Consider the following 10,800-nt stretch of genomic DNA (forward strand, 5'->3'; position numbering starts at 1 on the left):
AAAAATAAGCAATAGCTATGCTCTTCTCAGTTTTAAGAAAGCATGCAATAGGCTTCCCCCTTCTGCCACCCCTTGTTCAGATTTCTAAATCACAGTACCAATAAAAGCAGGGTACAATGAAACTGGGGCACAGGTAACAGATTGAATTTTATCACAGACCGTTTATCAATATTTTATCAATATTCTGCAAATGTAAAAGCAGCCTTCTTTTAGCATCAAGAGGGCCGAGAAGATACAAGCATGGATAAAAAAATAATTAAGCGATTTAAGACATCAAAAATTCAAGAAATAGCACTGTGCATATACAAATAAAATTAACATTCAATACTGCAGAGCTCATTTAAAAATGGCACCAATGGACAATATTTTACAATATGCACATTTATTTGAGGTGGGGAACTAACGCTCCACAGGTGAAAATGATAATACAAATAATTGTGCCACTGTTGGCCCATTATGGTACTTCTTACAATTTAATGGAAACACTTTTAAAAATAATCTGGTATGTACATGTCTTCTGGAAACTCAACGGCTTCTTCAGAACAGAAAAAACTACAGTTCTCCGCCTCCTCTTTTTTAGCCAGACAGTATTGCCAGAGATTGTGCTCACTTTTAAAGCACATAATCTTACTTTAAATTCAGTGCTATTTTCTTTCAGAAAGATCAGAAGTTGTACTTTTAGGTAACAAAAGCATTTATGTTACAAACATTCAAAAGTGGAAGCTTATGATTCTGGCAGACAATGTTGTGTATTAAATACAAACCAGCCAGCAATTACTGAACATAAAAAACTTATTCAATCATAAAAAAATACTATAATTCATCACCACAGACTTTTTACATAGTTATAAATAATAAATAGCATAACACAGTAGATTACAAACGGATTTATTTTGCCCCGTTAAAAGTCTTTAAAAAGTAAAATATCTATTGTCTTACCTCAGACTGACCAAGGTACTGTATCAAGACTACTCAGAGCTCAAACGTAACCCCTTAGCCAAACAATTTGCAGAGCTCGTATTCAATTCAAACTTTTAAGTCTTTCCTTAGAAACTGACCATTCACTTAGCTGCTTGCCCTGCTCACAACCAACAAAGATACAACCGCTGTACACAGCAGCTGCAAAGGGTATTCCTTTGGCTGCCATCTCACAGCAGAGTCGGAACTGCCCACAGCACCTTCCAACTGAGCACTCACCTTGGAAAGGAATACTAAGGAAAGCAGCATCGACAACAGATTCTGGTAAGCACTCTATAAACAAGCTGTACACAAAGGATTTTTCCCACCCACCCCTCTGGTTTACATTCCATAATTTTGTAACAATGTCCCCTAAGGCACAAAAATACCTATGACGTCAATGCCACAGGAGACATCGATGGTGCCATACATGGTTCTCCTACACAGTAGTTTAAATAACTTAGTTACCTACACCGTATATCTTAGATCGAGGCATGGATTAATCTTCCTTAGCCAAATCTTGCTGAATATTGACCTTATTTCATACAATCTGTAGGATAAAGGATCTGGGGAGAGAACTATGCAGCTATTTTAATCATGTTCGTAGAGTACTGTTGTTTCTTCACTGACGGCAAAAGTGCCAGTCATTAGGTGGTTTTTTTTTTGTGGTTTTGTGTTTGTTTTGTTTTTTATTTTAATGTAAGAGTGAGATTTCCACACCCACCATGGTCTTCTGTAATAAAAATGACTAGCAGCACTAAGAAAAGAAAACACTTTTTTTTTCTCCCTTCCGTAAGAGAATTTGAGGCTAGTGACCGAAAAAAAGGAGAATAGTTTTACTCAATGGTAGAAGTGCCAGAGAATAAATTAGTATTTTCAAATCCTTCCAAACCAAATTACTTCCCTAGACATAGCGACCACGATAATAATAGAAGTATTTTCCTAAAAATTGCAATGCTAATAGGTAAATACCTATTCTTGGAATCAAAAATCTATTCTCGGAATCAAAAAGTGTATGCAAGTTCCTGAAAGCAGAAAGTTAGTATAATCTGAGCAGACATCTTGTTTAAAAAATAAATTCACAAAACCAGACGTTAATATGGTCTACAATGTCCATTAAATGGATAAATCAAAATCACTGGAAAGTCGCCAAGGATTACAGTTACAATAATTTTTCCTTTTAATAATCCTCTTGTTAATGGTTCAAAGATCAGAGTTCGTTTCTCTGTGTAAGTGTACAGTAAAGGAACAGCACAACCAGACACTGACTCGGTACTTATTAAGTCACTTAGGTGAGAGATCATCCATCAAAATGAAGGAAGAGCATGAGTTTGAGCGTGTTACTGGAGACTCTGTGGTTATGCTGCCTTTAGTCAGTGAATCAGAGGAAGAGCCAACACTGCTGCTACTCCCATCAAGAATATCTGAAGACAGGCTGGGGAAAAAGAAAAAGGTTTAGTAACACGGGCATGATGACTTTGTGTACAAACTAACGTACTTTCACCTTTGTTAAGGAGATGTAGGAGACATATACTACCACTCAGTCTTTACTGCAAGACTGGCAGCCCTGAAGACTCCTTGTTTTCTGTAGCATGTTATATATATATTCATGCTCCTTATGGGAATGAGGAGCAGAATTTTATTTTTTTTAACATGCAGAATGAATTATGACTCTGATTTTAATCGGTCATCGAAAGGATGTGATAACTAATGAGAATAAAATCTTAAAAGTTATAGGAAAGGAATAATAAGAATCTAATCAGCAATGCAGTAAAGATGTCATTAATTAGCTACTACGTTCTTTTATGTTGCACTACTCAAAGCAAGATTTCGAAGCCTATTTTTTCCTTGTAAGCAAGAAATTCCTGTGTTTGGATTTTGAAGTCTTGATACAAGATTCCAGAGGCACATAAATTGATGCTTTTGCAATTTAGCTGGAAGCAACACAAAAAAAGGTTTCTAGGCAGTTTCAAGTCTGTAGGTAAACTGAAATTATAGTAATACAGAGTTGATATTTTAGAATATTTAGTATCTAACTCTCGACACAAAAAAGAACTCAGCTTTTTATGATTGTAATACAGAAAGGAGACAGATTGTGTCACTAAAAAACATGAATGTAGCAACATGAACTATGTAACTGCAGTACTACTCACACACACACACTCTAAGTATTCAGGTAAGTACCACAGATACTGTACAACCACTGTCTACAACATACTGAAATGATGAAGCATCTTTGAGGCAAAGTAACTTTGCTTGTGAACCAACAGGCATTTGTAACAATTATATTCAGTATAAGTTTTGATACACAAAATCTAGGCTACAGTCTGCTCAGGAATAGTTGATCAAAGGAGCAGGAACATTGTCACACTACTGTAGTCCAGGAATAGTTCCCAGTAATATGCATATGCAAGCTACACATGAAGTATTTTTTTCTGGAGAAAAAAAACCACAATACAAGAAAGTTTGTGATAAATGCACATTCCCTGTTTCAGCATTTCAGGCCCCACAACACAAGAATGCACATTCCCTGTTTCAGCATTTCAGGGTACATGAAATATTTTACCATGAACTGAGATCAGTCAGATGGGTAACATCTGGAGAAAGCATGTTGGTTGTTCCTTGAAAAAGTCTCTTTGGCTGACTTTCAGTTTCCATTTCACCTATGGAAAATAGTGCAAATAATCAAACTCACTTGAGTCTCTGGAACGTCCGTTTAATATTTGTCTATTATAAAAGTGAGGTTTGTCACACAATAGAGCAAGGTTGCATTTGCAACACAAGTCTCTAATTCAGCCAACCAAGCACTTGGGTAAGACGCTAATTTGATGCTAGCTGTTGTTTAACGCTCCAGTCCATCCTTAATTTGCTTCAGCAGTATCTGAGGGGCTACAATGATCTAAAACTAGACACTTGCTATTTGGACTATAATCAGACAAAATAATCTAAACCAAACTAATTACTGTGACTTAAATTTAAGTAAGCAGTTGAGATGAGGCAACTGACATAAGCCAAAATATGGAGATTAAAATTCTTCGTGATTATGAAAACAGATTGGTTCATGGTTTCACCTTCCTGTGTACAACAAATTCTGATGCATATGTACACTTTTACAGAAAAGCTGAATAGAAAAAAATTGGCATATGTACACATTTCCACTTACTTATCATGGAGCAGACTATCTTTGTACCTGTAATCATCTACTGACGTTTAAAGATTAAAGATGATGGGGAGAATTCGTATAATCCATTTAGTATAATCTGCCCTGAGAATGAGCTAGCTCATTCATAGCTTCTACACAATAGACACATTTGGAAATATGAACTTGCCAATAACAAGCTTAAAAAAGAAAACCCTCTCAGCTACAGTATCTTTTAATTTTTAGTTTGGCAACAAAAACATATGAAATGGAAATACATTTTCTGGCTTTTTACCTACACTTCACAGCAGTTGTGGTGTCAGTTTGAAAAGCTGACAGAGAGTAAGCATTATAGCAAACCAGTATATATTAACATGTTATGCAAGAGAATCATACTACCACTCCTTTGATAAAAAGACTGATAAACAACCCCCCCCCCAAATTTCCTACTTCCTTTAGCCTACGGGGATACATTCCCTTTTTTGAAGGGAAGGAATAAAAGCTTCTATCAAGCAGAATGGGCAAAACACATTTATAAAATAATTGGTCTCACACAAAAGCGAAGAAAACCCAAAGCACCAACTTAAGTAACTCTTTTGCAACTTGAAATTTCACAGAGACAAATCTGCACTGCTACAACATATTGCACAGTCTACTGGTATTAATTCCCTACAGCAGTGAAATGTTCTTCATTACATTACTTTCTTCCCCTCACATATAAAGGTGTCAACTAGTTACCATGTCACATCTGTAGAACACAAGAAGCTACTGCTAAAATTCAGAAAACAACAGGATTATTTGTTTAGGAAAAGAAATTAGGTTAATTTAAATGGATCAGATGTTTTAAAATTAAGTATATTTTGAAAACTCCTTGAGAGTATGAGTAATAAAGGCAAACTCATATCTCCACTTTGTAAAAGGTGCTCCACAAGAGCCCATGGATAGGGTGAGGAAAGCTTGTCCTTCACCTGCACTTTTTTATTTCAATCTACATAAAGTCTATTGTAAAATGGTTAAAATAAAACAATGTAGTATGAATACCTACTTCCTATTGGTCATTGAGCTTGATAAACTTTTGTTCAATTTTTAACGCCTCTAAAATTCATAGAAAATAACAGTCAAGATAAAATTGGCATCTATAAGAAAACTTGTCTCTCCCCCCTGTCAATTCAATACAACTTAGATAACATTCTTCATCTGATAGGACAAGCAGTCCTAAAAAAACCCAAACAGTAACTTTTCTCAAAGGCCAAATATAAGTCTTCTAAAATAAAAGGACATGCTTTTGGAGCAGTTAAGAATGCCTACGTTAAAAAAAAAAAAAATGCAAAAAAGATAAGCATAGCTAGAGGCACACTTGTAAATATCTCAATTTTACAGTTCTACTATGGAGATTTGTTCTGGGATGTAATTTGAATATCCTTAATATGGAATACTTCCAGGAAAGAATGCAGTTTTCCCCCTTCAGGAGGAAAGAGCACTGATCTATTCCATTTCTCTACACACTCACCTTCTGAACTTTCAGAGTAAAAACAAACATTCAGTACTAAGTTTAGAAGATTCTGCATGATAAGCAACATTCCTAAGATGATCTGAAGGGTGTGCACCATACAGTGGTACTCTTAGGAATGTCAGGGCTTACGAATACTCGTAACATTTAATTTGATGTGTAATAAAAAGTTTGCCTCTTTCAAGCCGTAGCGGCTCTTAAAGTTTTTCATTCTTGCGTTTTAGACTAGCTACTTCCCATTGTCTTTTTAAGTTATGACTGGTAAATTCCAGTTCACCATGGATACAAGTCCACTATATTCACAGAACAAAAAAAATATGGAAAAGAGAGAAACGTATCCAGCTGCAAAACTACATCCATATTAGAACATCTGATAATGTAAATACACATACCTTTTCTTTTAATGGGGCCAAGAACACTGGGCCTGATACAGTTGATCGGACTCTGACTCCTCCTGCTAGAGAGAGAATACTGATACTCACTCAAGCCTGTAGAAGTTCCAAGTCTGAACACCACCATACCTAGCATCAAATCAACACAACCACATCCTATGAAATGTTCTTTAAAACTATTCCTGCACAACCAGAACGCTTAGGGAATCTAAATCCATAGATAACAAAGAAGTGCTTCCTACTAGAGCAGATTATCTGCCACACAAAGTTGTAGTAGATTTTCTACTTTTCTCCGTCCCTTAGTGCATCACATCCCCATTTCAATCCATTTTTAAGTTGTGTGTAATATTCGTAGAAAACTGATATACTGACAAAGTTAATAAAGTTCTTTTGAAGTACCTAGGAATTTCCCCACAAGCTACCAAGTCTAGTTTAAAGTTGACACAGGCGCCTATAAGAGCACCGACATAAAGCTACCACAGGTAAAGGCTGAACTTTCAGAGCATTTTTATGTGGTAATACTTCAGCTATTGTAAAACTAAAGTCTCTTTTAATGCCTTAACATCAGCTTTAACTAATCTTTGTGCTAGCCTTGGAATTTAAGCCAACGTACACCTCTTACTTGCAGATGCTATACTTACTTGGAGAATCGCCTTGTTGGACTGGGAATAGGACTTGGAGGTAATCCATTACTGCTCACAAACATTTGCAATGATGGTGAAAAACATTGCTGCAGAAAAAGGCACATTAAGATGCTTCAAAATTGCCTTTTAAATATTTGGATGTTTCACCCCACCCTCCAAACAAAACATCCTCAGTTAAAGAAAAGCTAGTAACAGAACAAGGCACAGATGATCAAACACAATCTTAGAAGTATTAAAATTTAACTTGCAAAAATATACTGGCCAAGGTAACACCACTCAGATTAACCTAAAATTCAAACCCACAAGAAATCTGAAATTGAAATAGACATTGTTTTCTAAATAAGACAGTTGTTTCTGTTCTTCTCTTATATTTAGAAACAGCAGTACAGTACTCAGGACTTACTTCCTTCAAGGGGCTTGTTAAACAAATAAGTTGAGTTTACTCAAAATACACCTGACCTGAAAATTTAACACAATATTCCGGGATAGGAGAGAGTATTTAGCTCTATAGTTCTGCAGCTAATTTGAGCTTAGCCCATGAATGCCCATAGCTAAGCATAAAAATGTTTCTGTCAAGTTATCTACTACTGCTTTACAGTCATGATTCCAAAGGCACAGGACCAGCTGTCAGCATGACTGTTATACTAGCAACACATTTACCCAGCACTAGTATGTGACTGCTCCATGCATCAATACTGGCAGAGGCATGTAATAAAATAGTACCAGTACAAACACAGAACCACAAAAGAGGGTGAAAACAAGGTCAAGCAGCCCATCTTTCAACACAGTTGCCAGTTTCTCTGTGCTACATTTCAGTTTTCCAGTCCTCACTGGAAAAAGTAGTTTATCTAATATCCACCTCTTCCCTTTCTCCAGCATCTGCCATCAGTCTTCAGTGTAAGTCCAGCATGCCCAAGTCCTTCTTCACAGTGAGTTTATGCCAACCTTTCTATAACTGACGGACATATTTTCATCATCCTCACCACACAGATTTGCAGCTTCTAGTCTTTGCTTACACTCTTACTCTACACATATGATATGTTTAAATTTTGGTGCTTCTTCCCCAGGATCCCCCAGCTCATGCAGCTCAAGATCATGTCCAAATCTGATTACACTAATGACCTCTTCTGGCTTCCCTAGAACCAGAACCCTAACCCTAACCCGTCCAAACAGCAACTGAAAACATTCAGTGTGACAGAACTGGCACACTGCTTAAAGTTTGCAGGCTCTAAGATGGTAAGCATCTGATTTTTAGAAACCAATAAAATGTGAGTTCGGGTTTTTTGTTGTTTTTGTTTGGTTGTGTTTTGGGGCTGTGGTTTTTTCAACTATCAAACAATTTGTGAAGTTACACACGTCTTCACAGTTCACCTTGGTCTAAAATTCTAAAATGTTCTCAGTTTGGTATTTCATTTATCCTACCTTTCCTATTCCTCTTGTAGGTGAAGGTGCAGGCGAAACTGGAATGAAGTCTATTCTCTTTGGGGAGGAAGATTTCTCAGACTTGTCCAAGTCATTGTCACTCTGTAAACACAAGGTTTCAGACTTAACACTGGCACAGGACATTACCTTAGAATCCAAGGCACAGCCTTCTAATAGAAAGTCATTGGGCCAAATGCACAAAATAGCTAAAGCAGATGAACTTAAGTTCTTCTTAAATTATTTTCACAGTTAATTCCTCTCTTTCCCTTAAATTCAGCAGTTGAGCATAAAAGTAGAAATAGGAAACATCTATAAAGAGATTACCAGGCTCAAGCTTTCCTCCCATGACTGGCTTATCTGCATTGCTGTTTGCACTTCCCTAGAATACAAAAAAATCCCATCAGTAGCTACAAAGAGGATAACTCTGGCTATTTTATCATCTTGTTTCAATAACACGCACCTTTCATGTGCTGTTTCTCTGTTCATTAAATCCACTCCTTCCTCCTGCAGGAGATAAATGTCGTAAATCTTCCCATAACATCTGATTCATCACAGGTACTTGGAATAACACTCGTGATTCAGTAATTTGCCATTAGAATTGAAACATGAACAGCATGACCACTCCAAAAAGGAAAGACTGCTACCAGCCCAGCTCACCATTTCTCTTGAATGAAACGACACTTCAAAAGTCCAAGGTAGTTTAAACATGACAACAATAAGCCTTGCAAGGACACTTCCTTGTTGAAATTAAGTCTTAAAAAAGACTCCGTTTCCTCTAGTGCTTGAAAAACTCAATAGGAAAGAAACTCCCATTATGTAAGTAGTTCAATATTATATAATTTTCTCAGTCTGTTAATGACAAGATAAAAACTACACTTACCCTTCTGATCTGATGAAGTCGGCTACTAGGAATACGAATAGGAGATGATGACAACAACTGAAAAAAAGTCACAGCCACAATGATTTAATCACACATCAACAGCTTGCATACTTATTTACCATCACCTACATTCTTAGTGAATTAAAAATTAGTGGTACAACTACACGTGGATGACTCAAATAACGTTTCAAAAGGAAAACACTAACCTTCAAGAGAAGAGACTTGTTTCATCGCTTACGAATTTATTCTATCACTCAGCAAGTGACACAGATCCCAGACTTGCAAGCAGATACTGCTCAGCATCTCAAATATACAAATAGCTAGATCTGCCGTTTAGACAAATGAGATATTATAAATGAAACTATGAACACTAAACAATTCCCTATTGCCTAGAGTGAGACGACAAACTCCTGTACTAACTTACTCAACCAGTTGGCTATTATAAAGGAGAAATCTCAATGTTTCAGCTCAGTCTTGAACAACACTCCCTAAAACTTTACTTTTGCAATTTTTTAATTGCATACAATTTTATGCATCTAATTCTTCTGGAAGTTTGGCTACCATCACATACAAATGGCCCAACAGTTCCCACTCTGGATGCCCATGTGTCTACTGTAACACCTATTGATTGGAGTTCCAAAACTTTGGATTCTTATTTTTAAGAAATCTCGTAACAGAAGATTTTGAATTAAAATACCATCTCACTTTTTCTGAACAGAATAGAGACATAGAATAAACCTATTTCAGAACATTAAGTTCTTCAGGTTTTAAGAAAAGCAATACTTAATCTTTACTACCCTCAGATCAGAAAGAAAAATTTCAGTGGAAAAGAGCATACAGATCCCCAAGTTGACAATGGTGAAAAAAACAGAAACACAACATGTTTGAAAAGTTAAAACAACTGCAGTACTATACACTACCAGACTTATATAACAGACAGCAAAATACCATTCAGCAAATAAATTACTCTTCTTTAAATTATTTTCTGATGTCTAGTGTTCAGCCTTTGCAAAAAGACAGTGGCTATGTCAAACAAACAGGTCAATGAAGACTTGAGACTCTCTCTTCTTAGAGCAAATTAAAACACCCTTTCAAGACTTTCAATTGCGACATCAGTTTTTCTCTTCCAACCCGTGGTCAAGTCCAAATTAACTTTCAGACTGTACTTAACACTGGGAATCACACATCGCTTCAGCTATTGTTGTCTTCCTGGGGACATACAGTTAATACACCAGTATTATTTCATTGCAGGTTGCAGTTACAGGTTAAAAAACCACATATTCTGCAGCCTGGAAGCTTGCTAGAACACTTAGTGCAAATACAAATCAAGTTTAACTTCATTTCTTCAGCCCAATTATTTCCTGCTAAGTGTAAACAAAACATGCTTAAGATGCCTTACCATACTGTGACGGCTCATAACTGTTGTACTGTTCCTGCGAGTTCGCAACACATAAGGCTGAAAAACCTGTGAGTTGTCACTGCAGGGAAAAAGAGAAAGTTTTGTGAACAACTTTCTAAGATGTGCTTTACTTAAAACTACACAGGGCTATCATGTACTCTCCAGTCTCCAGCGCACTGAAAACATCCATTTTATTTCAACAGAAGCTCTGCTTTCACCGAAGGAGCCCAGCAAGCACTTTCCCCCTACCAGCCTGTGGAGATCCGCAACACTGCGGTTCTGCACTTATAAGAAGTAACTCGCCGCCTTGACTCCAGCACACCGAGAAACAAGTGACACGTTTCAGAGGCCTCCACCACGCACCAGCCACGGCGCACGGAGGGCTAGGGGCCTGCACCAAGCACGACCAGCACCGGGGCCTGGCACGCTCCGAGAGCGCAAGGGACCCGGCTGGCCG

General features: G+C 37.1%; 1 protein-coding gene across 4 annotated transcripts; it reads right to left on the minus strand.

The window, feature by feature from the left end:
* Positions 1-2,225: 2,225 nt before the first annotated feature.
* Positions 2,226-10,425, minus strand: FAM122B (family with sequence similarity 122B). Of its 4 annotated transcripts, none has more exons than XM_009708822.1 (9): positions 10,344-10,425; positions 8,945-9,001; positions 8,525-8,568; positions 8,389-8,443; positions 8,065-8,166; positions 6,640-6,728; positions 5,999-6,063; positions 3,524-3,620; positions 2,226-2,392 (listed from the first exon to the last, which is right to left on the minus strand). In XM_009708822.1, exons 1-9 carry the CDS (start codon positions 10,359-10,361, stop codon positions 2,242-2,244), a joined length of 678 nt encoding a protein of 225 aa, XP_009707124.1. In that variant the 5' UTR covers positions 10,362-10,425; the 3' UTR covers positions 2,226-2,241. The 4 variants fall into 4 exon arrangements, with proteins under 4 accessions (XP_009707124.1, XP_009707131.1, XP_009707147.1 ...); XM_009708829.1 differs by having other exon boundaries at positions 2,242-2,392; positions 5,999-6,060; positions 10,344-10,418; XM_009708845.1 differs by lacking the exon at positions 8,945-9,001 and having other exon boundaries at positions 2,242-2,392; positions 5,999-6,060; positions 10,344-10,418.
* Positions 10,426-10,800: the final 375 nt, after the last annotated feature.

Source organism: Cariama cristata, unplaced genomic scaffold (assembly GCF_000690535.1).
Source record: "Cariama cristata isolate BGI_N322 unplaced genomic scaffold, ASM69053v1 scaffold14830, whole genome shotgun sequence".
Lineage (NCBI taxonomy): Eukaryota > Metazoa > Chordata > Aves > Cariamiformes > Cariamidae > Cariama > Cariama cristata.